Source organism: Motacilla alba, chromosome 18, assembly GCF_015832195.1.
Source record: "Motacilla alba alba isolate MOTALB_02 chromosome 18, Motacilla_alba_V1.0_pri, whole genome shotgun sequence".
Classification (NCBI taxonomy): Eukaryota; Metazoa; Chordata; class Aves; order Passeriformes; family Motacillidae; genus Motacilla; species Motacilla alba.
Genome location: NC_052033.1, coordinates 7,703,450 through 7,719,684, shown reverse-complemented (window position 1 = coordinate 7,719,684; position 16,235 = coordinate 7,703,450). Strand labels below are relative to the sequence as shown.

The window sequence follows — 16,235 nt, the reverse complement described above, 5'->3', positions numbered from 1 at the left end:
GATCCCTGAAGGTCTCCCAGCAGCAGCGTTTCTCCTCGCTGGGGAAAGCCCCGTGGGAGTTTTACTTGCTCTCAGCAGCACCTCCTGCCTCATCTCCAGTTTCTACTGACACCAAAACATCTCGTTAAACCTCTTATTTGAAACTGCTCATCACAGGTAAGGCTTTTGCAGGGCTCCTCCCCTCTTCGAGTAAATAATGAGCAGCATCAGAAGCTGTTTTAAATCAGTAAAATCAGTAAATCCCCAAATCAGTAGCAACAGAGGTGAGAAGGAAGAATATGGACATTTCACATTACTGTTGAAGCCTGGGAATTCAAACCATTTTAACCACACCTACTGAAAAGCCACACAACCTCAGCTCCTCGCCGGGGTGGAGAGGAAGGAACCAGGAGCAGGCAAACAGCTGCTGAGAGATCTTTGCAGGTTACCAGTGTTAGTTTTACCTCCAGATGACATTACTATGCTGTCTAGAATTTTTCCCATGTGTTGAGGTTTGAGATGCTCAAATTTTGCAGCAGGAATTTCGGGCAGTAGCACGGCCACAAAGTTCAACAAAACACAACTTTGTTCTCAAAATGCCTAAGCTCATCCAGCAGCCCTCCTAGAGCCAGGCAGTCATCCTCATCCTGGGGCTGTTGCAGAGTTGAAGACTCACATTTGTTTTATGCATAGCAAGGGAAAGGAAAAGTTGAGTTTAAATACTTTAATCCACGCCCTTAAGTCTACAGAGAAATACAGTACAAATAACAAGACAAACAGATGCATTAGGAAATTCAGTAACAGAGCCAGTGCTGTGAAAAATCTGTATTTACAAATTTTTATGAAGAATATGGAGCAGATGTTTCTCCATAGAGAATTTTAGGGAGTGCAAGTTACAGAGAGAGGCCATGGTACAACCAACTGAAGTTTTCAGTTTCCCCGTGTTAATTGTGCAGTAACCACAGAACGGGGCAGTTCTGTGGCTCCACTGAAGCTGCAGCTTCTCAGGCAGAACCTGGCCCAAATCACACACTGTGTCCATGTAACCACTGCACCAACCATCACAAATTTGTATGAGACAAAAGCACGCTCACTGCCTCTGCAGCAAATAAAACCAGACGTCATTGCTTTTATAATGACGACTTTTACAGAATTACCTCCTTACCCTTCCATTTCAGCCTGCCCTCTCTTCAAAACCAAAGGACAACCCGTTTGAGGTTTGAAAACATGGCTTGATGCCAAGGAAAAAATTACCAATTTTGATTTAAACATTTATTGGTGCTAACTGTTTTTTTCATGGCAAGTAAGACCTAACATACTGTACAGCTGTGAGCTGTGGGGGTGGTGTGGGGTTATTATTATTCCCCCCTCTGAGGGGCAGGAATGGTGCAGACAGTGTCTGCTCATGTTTGGCCACTAAATACAGATCTCAAACTACACCATAAGGAAAAAGGTGATCTGCCAAGAGTCCACTGATTACTGCTCAGTGGGAAATATAAAAATAGTGAATCCCAGACATCACCTTTCTGAATTGAAAACTGCCTAAAATGTTATGAATTCTATTTTTTGAGCTATTTTTTGCACTTGAGGCTCCTATTTTCTTTGTTTAGTGCCACTTTAGAACATATAGACAAACATTCAATATAAATCCCATGTGGCAGCATAACAGCATGTGTAGCTAAATAATATTTTTCTTTTAAACTGTTAACATGCTGACATTTTCTTGTAAGTAGTAATTACTAATTAAAAGTTAGAGCTCTTACAAGCAACATTTTACAGTATTCTGATCACTACTTACTAAACAACTACTATACATACTGAAGTTACAAGCTACAAAAATAAAAATCCATTCTGTTTAACTACAAAAATCCTAGAAAGAGAAGATGGCTGGAGGTCTCAAAGGATTACAGCAGTTTGTAGCAGACAAAATGGCTTTTGAGGGATGTAAACCTTGAAGGTACAGAATGCAATAAACTCACATACAATATAAGTTCTTACATAATTTTAAAAAGAAAACTATTTTTATGCTGAAATCTACAAACAAGTTGCAAATTAAACAATGCAAAGAATTAATTACATACAGTTGCAGGGGGACACAGCACAGGACACAGGGCAGTATTAAAAAGTACAATTTTGAGCACATTCATACTTTTGAACAGTTAAGGGCCAGATCCCCAGCCAAGGTCAGTCTGCACAACACAACTAGGTTTAGTCAAGGCATGTGGCTTTATTCCAGCTTGAAGTATCTCCCTGAGATGCCCAAAGCCTCAACTGGTATTCAGCACTCTTAGATGATAAAATCGTGGTCATGTTGTGCTTTAGTACTGTAGCCTCAACATTGCTGAAATAAAGAATGTGTAAATTCTCTCAATTTCCTTAATTACCACAGGAAGAAGTGTTCTCTGCTGCCTCACCCTGTGTTCAAGAAGCACCTCTCATTTCTCAGAAGAAACCAGCATTTTTAATTAAGTGGCTGACATTCAAAAGAATCAGTTACATCTTGGTATTTTTGAAGACAGTCTAATTTAATTCCAACTGAAGACTTAATTTTTTAATTTTCCAAAAGGAAGAAAACTGCTAGTAGTCAGTACAGTTAAAACACATGCAGATTTTTAAGTGTCCTGCTCTTCCCCAGAGACTAACTGGGTTACAGTGCTGCTCTACCAAAAGCATTTGTTGCCAAGTAAAAACCAGTAACTATTCTAACACTGATGCCATTGTGCTGATCACAGCTGAAGGTGCAGAGCTTTTTGTTTAACCAGTGAGATACAGTAGCACACACTGTAAAAGCTTCAGTGCAATGTAGCACAGAACCAAGAGGAATTTGCCAGACTGAAACCAAACCCTTCAAGGATCAGATCTCAGAACCTGTGGAGAAAAGGGGCGTTCCTCCCCAGCAGCAATGATAACAAAGATTTTACTTTCAATACAGCCCAGGGGTATTGGGGAGCCTTTGGAGTCCTGGTGGTGACGGTGACTTCAAAAGCCAACCAGGTGGGTCACTGGGCCAAGAACAGCTGTGTGAAGCCATTTCAATTTTCTTGTTTGACAGAGCTTTTGACAGGAGGTTCTGTGCACATAAAATACCCAGCACATCCTCTCAACATGAGTGAACAAGTACAATGTGAGCCAGGCAAGGAGCTCACCCACAGAAAGGCTCTCCATGCAGATTTATGCTTTTTCTATTGCCTGTCACAGGACTGAGAACTTACATTAAAGAAAATTATCAGAAACTGACCAAACTTGCTACTGGATGCAGCAATACAACTTAAAAATAAACTTCATGAAGTCACTTTGAAGTGCTTGACAATCAGTGTTACTGTTTACCCTGTACATTTTACACAAAGCTATAATATATAGACTGGCAGAAGAAACAGTATGTTATTTGGCTTTTTGAAATACTGTATTCTCGATTTTCCAATGTTTATGATTAACAGGATAAGGGAAAACTCTTAAGAACAGGACAGAGCCCAAGCTGCAGAGCCCCCTCGACCAGACAGGGAATATACTGTGGGGATTTCCAGGGTTCCAACCCACAAGGAGTAACTCCTTGGATGGAGGAGCTGTTTGAAATGGTGCTCTATGCACCTACAACAATTAAAAAGCATGGAGCAGTTTACATTCACAATGCACACCACAGCTCTGGTACAAATCACCCAAGTCCATTTCTGCTGCCAGACAATGTGGAGGCCCACTACTGAGGCCAAACTGGGGCTAAAACTGGAAACAGCTCCATCAAAGTCATTCCAAACAGGCTTTAACCCAATTTGCAACACACCAGAAAGGAGAAAACATTGAAACCAAAGAACAGCTGGAAACAGCAAGGCTTCCCACAAACTCCAGGGCTAACTGTGTTTTACAAGACCTTTTTTGCCACACAAATGACAGCTACAGAGTCATAATGGACACTTCAGCCTTACAGAATGTTCTCTAAACCGTAAGTACAATTTCACAAGGGGCTTCCCCACAGTCACCAGGGCCACATTTGCTGCCATCACTTACTTACAGTCCATTGGTGAGACACAAACTTCTTCATATTCAAAATCAAGACCATTTAGCAGGGGTTTTCCCAAAAAAGCACCCAGTTATATGCTACTTTCACTTTGTTTCTCCAGCAGGAATGATGGATTTACCTCTCCCAGAGGATGTCACACATGTTGGACTGGACTCATGGCAAGCTGCAGTGGGAGGGAGCACAAACAGCCCCCACTGGGGCACAAGTGGAGAAGCCCATTCACCCCTCACCTGTGGGAACACAGGGAGACTTCAAATCTTAGCATCAATTATTTATTTCCTAGATGTCAGGAGTCAAAAGAGTGAAGTTTTTTAACAGTTAAAGGTTCTTGGGCTGTAAATCAATTTGAATAATCATCTGATCAACTTCAGGGAAGTCTAAACTGCACTATGAATAATTTAAAATAGCCAGTGGTGTCATTTCAAATACTGCTTTTCAGAGCACATACCCTGCTTTTCCAGAGATTCCTCATTTGTTTGTAAACAACAGTTATACATAAGAACTACAGCATAGAACTTAAATACTTTTAGGGTGCTGATGGTTACAAGTTACTAAAAAATAATAAGTTAACTGGTAAGATTTTTCAAGCTAATACAAATTGAAGCTCATATCTAAAAAAAAAAGTCATGGATTCATCTATCATAGCATACTTAGGATATTTTAAACACTTTTTACATATATTTTACTATTATTTTTCATCTATATTTACATACAATAAAATAATTAAAGGTATGCATATAAGGCTACTGAATATGGAATTTACAAATGGCTTCTGCTTTACAGTTCATTACACTCTAATCACATTTGCAGACTGCTATAAATTCACTGAGAATCAGTAGTATGGAAGTTCTAGTACATACACTTTCTACAAGGAATACCATCAAGTTAAAAATGCTTTTCAAAGTGGATTACAGTTGAAGGTTTTAAAAATACTGACTTTGCCAAGTTTCAATAAATTATTTTAAAATATAAATAGATTGTTCACTGTTAATGCAAACATCATTGTACAGGTTTTTGAAAAATGCTTTCATTTTAAAAAACCTAGAAACACAGCCTACTTTACCCAGTGGTCTAATTTTCAATCAGCATAAAGAAAAAAAAATTTAAAACTGGGGGATCATGACAAAAGCAGCAACATTCAAAGTTCAGACCAAAGCTCTCACCTTATAATCTTGGCTTACACAGGATAAATTCTCTTCCTACTTGGAAGAGCATCTTCAGGAACTAAACTGAATTTACTCAGTGAGATATTTTAAACCTCAACTCAGCTCTCATCTGCTGCAGGCTTAAAATTCTTACAACAAAAAGAACAAGAATATGATCTTCTACTTTTGTTAACCATGAAGATGTTTTCACCTGAGAAGCTTTTAACCTGAGAAGCTTCAGACATGCCAAGCTGACAGTCTGTGTACTGCTGTAGGTTCTGAACCTCCACTACCAGGATCAACCACTCATCTTTTTCCCCCCTTTATATCCATAAGGGAAATGAGGGTAACCAACGACGTATCTCTTACTACCTAAGAGCCAGTCAGAAAACAAATGCTTCCATGCTTTTTTTCACAATCAAATCATACATATGAATGCCACCTCTGCTAACTTAGCTCTCAACCTCCACATCTACAAACAGAAGTTAACAGACTGACTTACTATTGATTATTCTCAGGTAATTACGAGCACGTTCTTCAACAAATTTTTTAAAAATACCCCACATTTGACAATTATTATTATTTCTCTAAAACCCTTCTCTCTAAACAGCTAAAAAAGATGCTCCTGTGTCCAAGTTTTCCTCCAAAAAGCCTGCCCAAAAACTATGATGTTGCTATTTACAAAAACTAGAATTAGTCTCTTACTGAACTGAAGCAAAGTCAAGTCACAGGATCATTCAGTGCAAGTCATGGTACAATTATTTTGAATTGTATGTTGGGGACTCAAGACCTCGGGGTACTCTTTGGCTTACATAGCCACTGAAAAAGGTCATTTCCTAAATCACATTTCCAGAAACGTTTGGTCCAAAAGCAATTTTCTTGCTGAGTACCTTCCTCAGAGCTCCCAGATCCTCTACTCTCCCAGTGAAGCTTACTAGAAATGGACTGCACGAGCAGGCGCACAGAGTTACTGCTCTTGCTCCCAAGCAGAGATGACAGCCAGGAGCAGGCTGAACACTATATTCTGCTTGGTCTGGTTTTCTGCTCTGGAAACGCTCTGGGGCAGGTGGAAGCAGGTCAAACCCCCCTTTCCAAGCGTATGAAACATGTTTCTGAAACACTGTGCTGTGTATGTGCAGAAGACCTGATTGCACAGCAAGGAAGGGTTGCAGCATCTGTCCCTTTCCAGCTGTTAGAGGAACACACTCCAGCTGGAAAGGCTGGAGAGCATCCTCACCAACCTAAAAGCAAACCAGTTGTGGTAATTCAGCTGTGAAAGTTTCCATGAGTGCAGAAGCATGGCTTTTTCCTCAGCTCTAGTTCATTCACAAGTATGAACCGTGGTTCATAAACCTCAGTCCAGATCAGACACTGGTGTTTTAATGAGCTGAAGTTCCTCGCTGCTGCACATGAAATTCCAATTCCACAAAATCTCCAGGTCTTGATCCAGCTGCTCCCTGCCCTGGTGTTACTCTGACAGGCTGGAGGCATCATCATCATCTGTCTGCTCCCCAGAGTGGTACAACATCAGAGCGTGGGTCTTGTGAGTGATGGTGACAGTGCAGGGCCCCTGTGCCCAGGGCTCCCCATCCACCTGCATCGGCATCTTGGAGCTCTTCAGGATCAGCTGGTACCAAACAACAACACAACCACAGCAATCAAAACAGCTGCTACCAAACACAGCAACACAATCACAGCAGTTCAAAGGGGCTCGGAAATCACCTTTTACAACTGCAATACATATTCACAGCCTGGCCAGGAAGAAACTGTGAGCGGCACTCACAGGCCACCAACCACAGCAACAGAGGTCTGTGTATTATGTAATAATAAATTTTTGCTAAGCAAGAGAAATATCCATCTCAACTGCAACTTCAGATCTGATTCAAGCAGTTGAGTGCTTGAGATTCTGTATTGTGTATTAAAAAAAATTTAGGAGAACAGGTGCCTAAGCAGTACTTACCCTCACTGTGTGAGCCTGCCCTAGGCGAACAGGATTTGCCAGCTTCACCTGGATCTGGGCACAGTGGAAAGAACCATGAACACCAACAACTTCCAGAAGTCCATCATCATGTCTATGAAATAAAAAAATTAAACTTCTTTCAGTGAGCTGATGAGCTCCAGCACATATGCCCAAATATTATGTCCTCTTAATGCTATTCCCAGAGAGAAGACATATGTTGTGCTTCAAATACATTTATGTATTTGTGCTGGAGAACAAATCTCACGGAGCAGCAAAGAAAGCCATCAAACAGCTATGGAGCAATTCACCAGTCAGCACATCCGAGCTGGCCTCTGGAAATCATGGATGTATGACTTTCCAGGGCTCACTGTGCACACTTAAGGCTCACAGTGGAATTCTCTTCCATAAACTTATACAATTTTCTGTCTTTTTACTCAGATATTCATCAAAAGGAAAATCTTTTAATGGCTTATTTTTTTAGATCTGGGTAAAGGACCTTGCCCAAGTATGTTTTAGAAATTCAGGATCATAAGCCTTGTAACAAAACTATGGGTATATTTATTGAGATGCCTTCTGAAGAAGGAAGTCACAACAGGGAATAATTAATGTTTGAAATTATTTTTCTCTTTGGTATTGCTCCCAACATGAGAGTCAAAATTTTGAACATGTTTTGTTTTTACTTTCTATTTTAACCCTAATGAGATGTAGTATTTTAGATTCTGAAATGGATCAATCTTCTACTTTTTGAAAGCTCACTTTATTTTTAATAGCGTCTCCAATGCTTCCGGTGTCTGTCATGCCAGACATTTTGAGAAAGTCTTAAAACCCCCTTGATGTGTAGGATGCCTTTACTGCAAGTCTTCAATTCATGGAAAATAAGCAAATGTGAGATAGCCTGTCCCAAGAAACCCTTCCAGCCTGCAGACAAGCCTGGCTACATAAGAACAGTCTGCTGATGGAATTCCTTACACTGAAAGAACTGTTAAAGGAAAAAACAAAGCAGAAAATGCCCTCTGTACCTTGCCAAAGGATAAGGTTCATCCCCCATTCCTTCCCAGAGCCTGCAGCCACCTCCCCAGTATCCAATATTCAGCACAATGATGCCTTCCAAATTGGGCAATTCAATCCTCTCACCATCCAACTCTAGCTTTAAAAGACAAGAAGAAGTTAATTACTGTGGATCAAATTCAGTACTTCAATAGAACTTACTCACTTAATGCATTTAATTCCACTTACAGAAAAATTGGCTTCCACTTAAAGAAAAATTGGTCCCGCACCAAGAAAATGTGTTTTCTTTCCATATTTAAAAAAAATCCTTCTGATTTCACAGGAAATTAGATAGTAAATTTCTATTAGTAGAGAAAAAAAAAAAGGAACTCTCACTTATGTAAGCCTCTAGTGGTATGGCAAATTATAGCTGAGTATCAGTGCTTGCACTCACAGAACTGAGTCAAGGCCAGAAAAAAAACCCAGGAATTTGCAGTAAGCCCAAAGACATGAATTCCATGAAGTAAGCTGCAGACAGCAAAAGAAACACAAAAATACTCCAAGGCCATAGCCACCCTCACACAAATATCATTAAGTGCAAATATTGTAAAGAGCAAAGCTTCTCTCCCTTTTTTTTCACAAGATATGTTTTTACACTTCACTGACTGTCCAGAGAATAAGCAAGTTAAAAAACTTACCTCAACCTTTTTGTTAAGATCTTTACATTCTTGTACTAAGCAGTCTTTGGTTCCATAAAAAAAATAAACAGCCTACAAAAAAACCCCAAACAAAATAGGGAGAAAAGAAAATATTGTTAGAAAAAGATAATAGAAACGAAGACTATTTGAAATATTTATGTATAGTTATGGCTGTGTAAACCTTATCTAAAACATACACATAATATATTTGCACATCCTTGAACTAAACCTTCCTCATGAGATGAGCTACAACTTGCATAAGAAACTAGATTTCCACTTGAAAAGGAAATAAGCACTTAACTCATGAAGTTTCAAGGCAAATGAGAAATTCTGAGCAAACAGCAAATTTTGTAAGCAAGGAGAGGCAAGGCAGAACACTCATGAGTGGGCTTGCCAACATGTTTTACCCATGGAATCCCCTTCCCTAAGAAAAGTTAACACAAACTCTTAAAATGGCAAGAAGGAAGGTAAAGGAACGTGAACCTAAAAATAGCCTGAAGTCAAATCAACTCCAAGGAGGAAATATCCCTTTAGCAAACACACCTTATTGATGATTCTGCTGGAAAACAGAGAGGGAGTTTTCTCACGATGGGCATGGAAATTCAAAGCCATAAGAGCATCAGGTCCTACAGAGAAGTAGTTGTTCATTGTGAATACCTGTAAGACAGAACTTCCAATTATGCCTTATTAAAAATCATTATTAAAGTTTAAAATTCAGAGTGTTTAATGGGAAGCTGATAACAACAACAACAACAAAATTACAAACATACAGGTATTCCATAGAATTCATATTTATACTTGCAAATCATACCTTTGGTTTCCTTAAGTTGTAGTATCCTTTGTTTGTTACTTGAACCTTCCATCTGAAAAACAACAGTTGGTACACAGACTTGAGAGAGACAGTCCTCAATATCAAAATTGTAGTTAGGAATCTCTTATCTATATTGGGATTAAGGCAAAATACTCAAATTTAGTTAAATTATGAAAGAGTTAAGCCCTGCAGGACAACTAAAAGACTAAATTCAGACCTCAGTTAGGTTGTAGCTCCTTCTGGCAATACTTGTGTTTATGTAAAGAAACAGCTGCAATGGACTGCCAGTAGAGCTACAGCAGTGTTTGGTTCTATACATTTTATCTTTTCACTGTTCCTTACCTGTCTAGTTTGATTCCATCTGCCTCCATGACATTTCGTAAGATTTGCTCTACAGGGACTTCTCCAGCATAACCTGCACCCCAGCCCAGTGTATTAGACAGGTCATTCCCTGTTCCCAGAGGTAAAACTGCAACTTGTGGAATATATCGTTCTTGCCCCTAGGATACAAAACCACTGCATATTAGCTCCTGCTTCAGCACTCATTGTCTCCCTTCCATCCCCAATGCTCAGATTAGATCAATTCACCTTCCCAGCAGCCTGTTACACAGAGCAGAGCTCTGGGGCTGGCAGAACAGGTGGCACACTGAGCTACTTACTCAGACATAAGGTAAAGGAAGGAAATGTTAAACCATCGTGAGAAGGAAAGAGAATACAAACACAGTATGGGAACAACACATTATGAATACTGAGCAGAGAATTCCTTCCCAGGAATGATGCTTTGGATCTGGGAAGTGACATGAACACTGAGAGATGTAACACACATGGTTGTGAACTGCAACAAGACACCAAAATGCTCCTACAAGGCTGAGTGAGGTTAGGTCTAAACAACAGATGCACAGAGTACCAGTGTTCAACCACATACAGAAACACAGATACTCAAAGGAGCAAAGTCAGTGTCTCAGTTTCAGACTGTCCCCCAGAGATGGAGCAGGTGATGATCAGCTCTGCAGAGCACAGTGACAGGAGCTGCTCAGAAGAGCCACCTTAGCAAAGGGCTTGGCTTTCCTCTGACCACAGAAGGGTGAACAATTATTTCAGCTGTACTATGGCCTTTGCAATTCAGCTGTGAAAAGCACTTGTAGTAAATTGACACTTTGGTTAGTGTTTTAACCAGAAAGGTTATTGGCCAGGTATCAACCTGTATTTGAGAGTCATGATAAATGAAGGGAGCAAATAACCTACTGCTGAGAAGAAAAAGGTTTTGCTGATAAATCTCTACAGTTTACCTAATACCAATGACTCAATTTGAACAAAACAAAGAAAAACCCAGATTTCATCAACTATATCAGCACTAAGGGACAATACATCAAGTGCCCAGGACCACGCAACCATATACTCATATTCATTAACCTTAATAGTTACTTTATTTCTATTTTATCAGCACACAATAATTCTCAAAGAGGCTGTTGGACTATGCATGAAGTTGTAATAATGGCCTTCAGCTACAACATTTTATGTACTAACAAGAAAGCTGCAGTAAAAAACTTTGATATAAAAACTTTATTTCAGCACTAGAGAAAAAGTTTATTAGGTAAAGCACTAAAGCTTATTAAAATTATTTTCCATTCTTAATTTTCTCAGGAGTTCTTAGGAGCATCCCATAAATGAGAATATCTCCCATTTCAAGTCCACAGCAAACAGAGTTTGTTTTTTTCTCCTCTACTTGCAGCTAATAGGCAAGGCTGCAGACAGACAGACTCTTCAGAACATATAACAAGGAGCAGAAGCAAATGACTGCACTCACACATGCACTGGCAACATAACCAGAATAGCTGGCAAAATTATGAGGTTATTATAAAAGATTGAGTGTGCTGGGAGAAGGGAGCAGTCAGAGCACACTAGCCAATATCAGCAATACCATTTATGACAATATAAATCTGTTCAGACAAAGAGGAAATAACAATGCAGAAAATATCCAGCAGCCTGTTCTCTCCTTGTTTTGCAGAAAATAACTACTATCAATATAATTTAAAATCTTAAGTGTTCATATTTTCCCTGAACTACGAGGACTAATAAGATGCATTTCCCACACCCTTTCCCAATATGAATAAGCAATTATGCTAATATTCCTCTGTAAGCCTATTCAGGAAGATGAAGGCAATAAATGCAGGTAAGAGATGAGAGGCAAAACTTTGGCAACATCAAAACTCATTTCACCTTTTAATTTAAAACACAATACCTTTATCTTCATTTCATCAATTGCATCCAGGACCCAGCCCACTGTGCCATCCCCACCACAGACCAGAACCCTGACAGCATTGCAAGGCAGCCAAGTGCAGAGCTGGAGAGCTTTAGCAGGTGCAATTTTGCTGAGATCAAATACCTAGAAAAAAAGGAAAATAAGGAATTCTGTAAGTTCACAGAACAGGTCTCAGGATTGCCTTACAGATAAACAACTGAAAGAAGTTAACTCTAATGCAAAACAAAGATTCTCCATTTGCAATATTACATTAGCAAATGAGTTGTCTTGACTTTCATGAGCAGGATTTGTTTCCCAAATTCACAACAGAGCACCAGCTGCCTCCCTAGGATTAAATAGCATTGATAAACTGGGCTGACAGAACCCTTGGAAAAGTCTGTATCTAGAAGCATGATGATGAATTCTGTAAAGATGAAAGACTTCAGATAAAAGTAATTTTAAAATACTCAGCACACAAAGAGGTATATTCTTTAAAGCCTTATTGGGATGCATTTGAAACAAAAACATAGTGTTTTCTCTTGGGCTGTATTTTACAGCTGGGTTTTGAACTTCAAAGGAAGAGTATTAAGGTGCAGCCAGGAAATCCAAGAACAACTGCCTGCCTTACGCAACATCCTGAGCCATCCCAGTGGATTTTAAGGGGAAAGCAACTACACAAAGCAAAACTGTCAAGGCTGACATTTCCACAAATAAGGTAAGGATTCAAATACAGGTTTCCTATAAAGACGATTTAAATGGTTCATTTTCTAAAAGGTGCACACTGTTTCAGAAGTCAGATACTTCTCATTAACAGAATAACTGCATGTATTACTGTAAGCAAAAAAAATTGACTGGTATTAGAATCCTAACAAACTTGGGGCTGGGAGAAGCCTCTGCACATTTTGTTGCTTTCTGTGAAGCTGTTCCTTGCTAAAAGAACAAACTGCATGAATTTGTTTCCTTAACTGATCTTCCACAAGACCCTAGTGCCATTGTGTAAGCAAGATGATATCTATTCTGATCTAAACCTTGGTTTTATTATGGTGGCTTTGCACTGTAAATACCTGAACGGGGTTCAGCAGCATTTTAAATTCTCCTAGTAAAATTTCACCCATGTTGTTTCCACTGCGAGTATTTGCCAGCACCATTACTGGCATCCAGTGTTTCCTGCAGTAAGGGACCACCTGCAAAAGGTAAAAACCAGTCAGATACACAAATACTGCACCTTTGAAAATGTTTACAGCCTTGCTCCGAGCCCCATCCCCTGCAAGGGCTGAAATGAGAAGGTTACCAGTTAGTCTGAAGTAGACAAAACACAAGTACTTCTGACACATCAAGGCTGAAGATTCTGCAGTGCTCAGGACAATGAATACTACAATGCTATAAACAAACAGTAAAAAACTCACAAAGCAGTAAAAAACTCACAAAAAACTCAAGGAAGTAAGGTAGACAAATCTCAGTATTTTGTAATAAAAAAATCCACATCTGCTTATATTTCAACAACCATTTTAGTAAAATGACAAACACCTCTGAATTAACACAGCAAGTACTTAATAGATCTTGAAACATTTACCTGACAATTGCTACTGTCACAATGTATTGAGTTCAAATTTCAAGGTCTGTCTGTGGGTTTACTTGGTTATTTTTTGGTATATTCTAAACCCAAGAAGCAGCAGGCCATTACCTTTTCATAGGTGGTTCTTTTCTCTTTACGCATCTGGTTGATTGCAGACAAGTAGTAGGGTGGAATAATTAAGTCTTTGAATTCTCCAAATGTACAATCCTCAGTCCTCAAACAATCCACCATGCATTCATCATGCACAGTGTATTGACACCACACACACCTGAAAAAAGACCAAAACACATTAAAACAATCTTCAAACAGGCACATTGATTTTGCTCATTTATTTTAGACTTTTGTCAAAATATTTATGTTTACATGCACAATAAGTAATATTTTCATTCCCTGGAAGCTTATCTATTCGCTATAGAAAATAACATAAACTGGTCATGTGCTTGCAGGTGTAGGAAAGCATTGGAATTCTGCTGGGAAAAAAATCCAACAGTTTTAAATTGATTCAGTTCTTTTTAATGACAAAAACAGATGCTATAAATATGCTCCTGTTTGTAATACTCACAGTTGCACTGAAAGCCTGTAAAAGAACCTGAACCCCTGTCCATCCTTAGAGAGCACAGATAAAATACTGGAGCTCAATTCAATACAGTGACACAAGTAATGAATGAATGCATTCCTTAAAATTGATAATACCCCTTTAAGCCTGAAACCTAAAAGGTTACTCAGAACTGTACAAGGCTGATGAGGTTTAGTTATGCAAAAGTGCTTTGCTTTATGACCTATTCTAAAAGCTGTCCTGGAAAACAAGACTAGAACAAGAGGAAATACTGCAATATCCACTTTCAGCCTCTGCAGAATGTTAATCCTCATTTACTACATCCAAAGCCTTGATTTAAGCAGCTGGGAAAGCTATTTTTGGAGTCCTCCTGACTAATCCAACACACAACTAGAGTATCAATGCCACTTGCCCTATACTCTGACTCTCTTTTACTCTTCTTCCTTCCTTTCCCCCTTGCCTCCAAATTCCGGGCCTTCCCTCTCCTACACACACTCTCAAGGTTTTGTTTCTGATAATGTGCTCTTTTTTGTTGTAATTCTGCTTACTTACCAAGCAGTTTGACAGTATCACATAGAAGCAAAGCAAAAGCTGGCAGAATCTAGACTGAAAAGATCCTCTGAGTAGGCTGAAGTAACACACCGGGGCACCTGTCATTGCATTTTGGCACTGACAACTTTACAAGCAACCTTACCAATGACAGTGCAAATCCATTTATCAGTTCATCGTATTTTTAATAGACTCTTACCACAATCTGTATCAATATATTGCAGTAGCTTACAATACTTCTCTTTAGCTTTTTCGAACATCCTTAGAAATGAACCTGAAACCTCTACAAAACATTGTTTGCTTTATTTATACTGAGCAGATGCCAATTTTGAGATGCACACTTTGGTTCTCTGAACTGTGAGCTGTGCCAGTCAAACTGCTCAGGCTATCCGCTGTACAACCAGCAAATTTATTAGAAACTTCCTAATACCATCCCCTAAAATACAAACTCCTTTGGACACTGAGAGTCTCTTGTATGTAATTATACAGCAGCCTGCACATCATGCTAGAGTAATGCAATTAAGAGAACGAGTGGACGTGAGATGCAATGCCACACTCTTAATCTATGACTCACAAGCATCTATTTTAATTTTAGGTTCTTTGAAGATGTTTTTTTTTTTAACAGTAGCTTATCTGACTACTGCAGGATCTCTTTTGGGGTGTGGTCTCCCGCCAACCCTGTGGAAAACAGAACACCGACATGGCACTGTAGTGCTCCTGCACAGTCAGACTGCCTCGCGGTACCTGTAGTCGCAGAGCTTGGGCTGCGTGCCGCACTGTTGTTTGCAGACCATGCAGCAGCTGCAGAGAGGGACATTGCCCCTGATCCAGTGGTGTGGCATGGAGCTGGCGGCTCCCGCGGTGCCCCTCATCATGATCTCCTTGCAGAGGAAGCGCTGGTCCGCCTTCTTCAGGCAGGCCTCGCAGACGCGCAGCCCGCAGCAGCTGCAGAAGGCGCCGCGGAGAATGTGCTGGGCGCACACGCAGCAGTACGAGGGCGGCCCGAAGAGGTCCGTGTAGTGCCAGTCGTGTTTGCTCTTGCGGAAGATGTCCCGGATCAGCAGCTGCCGCCTCGACCGCTGGAAGCTGCACCACGCCGTGATGAGCACGGGCAGCAGCACGGAGCACAGGGTCCACACGGCCAGGCGCCAGTCGGCCCCGGCGCGGGAGGCATCGCCCGAGCCCTCCATCCCTGCGCCTCCCCGGCCTAACCCCTCGCACATCTCGGGCAGGCGGCGGGGCGAGCCCCGGAACGGCCCCTTCGCTCAGGGAGCCAAGGCGCAGCTTCACGCACCATCTTCGAATCCCTCCTCGGGGCCCGGCACCGACCTGCGCCACATCGGGCCGACGGCAGGGCTCCGGCCGGGGCTCCACCGCCGCCCGCCCGGGCCTTGCGCAGCGCCGGGCGTCCCCGGGCTCCTCCTGCCGCTGTCCCCGGCGCCGGGAGGGCGCGGCCGCGCGGCCCCGGCTGTCCCTCGCCGCTGCCCCGGACCCCTCCGCGGGGCACACGGGGCGGAGCGGACAGCGAGCTCCGGCCCTCGGCCCGCCCCGGAGCTGCCGGCGGAGCCGGGGCCGGGGCGCACGGCGGGCTCGGAGCGGCGCCGCGGGATGCGCGGGGCGGCGGAAGCGGAAGCGGCCCGGGGCCGTTGCCAGGACACGGGCGCCGCCCGGCCCCCGTCTGTCGCGACAGCGGGGATGTCGCCAGCGGCGCACAGCG

The 16,235-nt window shown here is 41.4% G+C and overlaps 1 protein-coding gene across 1 annotated transcript; it reads right to left on the bottom strand.

The window, feature by feature from the left end:
* Positions 1-688: 688 nt before the first annotated feature.
* DGKE (diacylglycerol kinase epsilon) lies at positions 689-15,708 on the bottom strand. Its single transcript, XM_038156982.1, has 11 exons — positions 15,263-15,708; positions 13,522-13,681; positions 12,902-13,021; positions 11,838-11,981; positions 9,938-10,095; positions 9,596-9,647; positions 9,328-9,441; positions 8,785-8,856; positions 8,119-8,246; positions 7,100-7,211; positions 689-6,766 (listed from the first exon to the last, which is right to left on the bottom strand). Exons 1-11 carry the CDS (start codon positions 15,706-15,708, stop codon positions 6,608-6,610), a joined length of 1,665 nt encoding a protein of 554 aa, XP_038012910.1. The 3' UTR covers positions 689-6,607.
* Positions 15,709-16,235: the final 527 nt, after the last annotated feature.

Bases quoted from the DNA above. Each gene is read 5' to 3' on its own strand.
- DGKE (XM_038156982.1), bottom strand. From the start codon at position 15,708: ATGGAGGGCTCGGGCGATGCCTCCCGCGCCGGGGCCGACTGGCGCCTG. The intron at 8,247-8,784 runs GTAAGTTTTTTA...TGTCTTTTAAAG, and splicing joins ATCTTAACAAAAAGGTTGAG to CTAGAGTTGGATGGTGAGAG. The intron at 6,767-7,099 runs GTAAGTACTGCT...GTTTGGTACCAG, and splicing joins GGCAGGCTCACACAGTGAGG to CTGATCCTGAAGAGCTCCAA.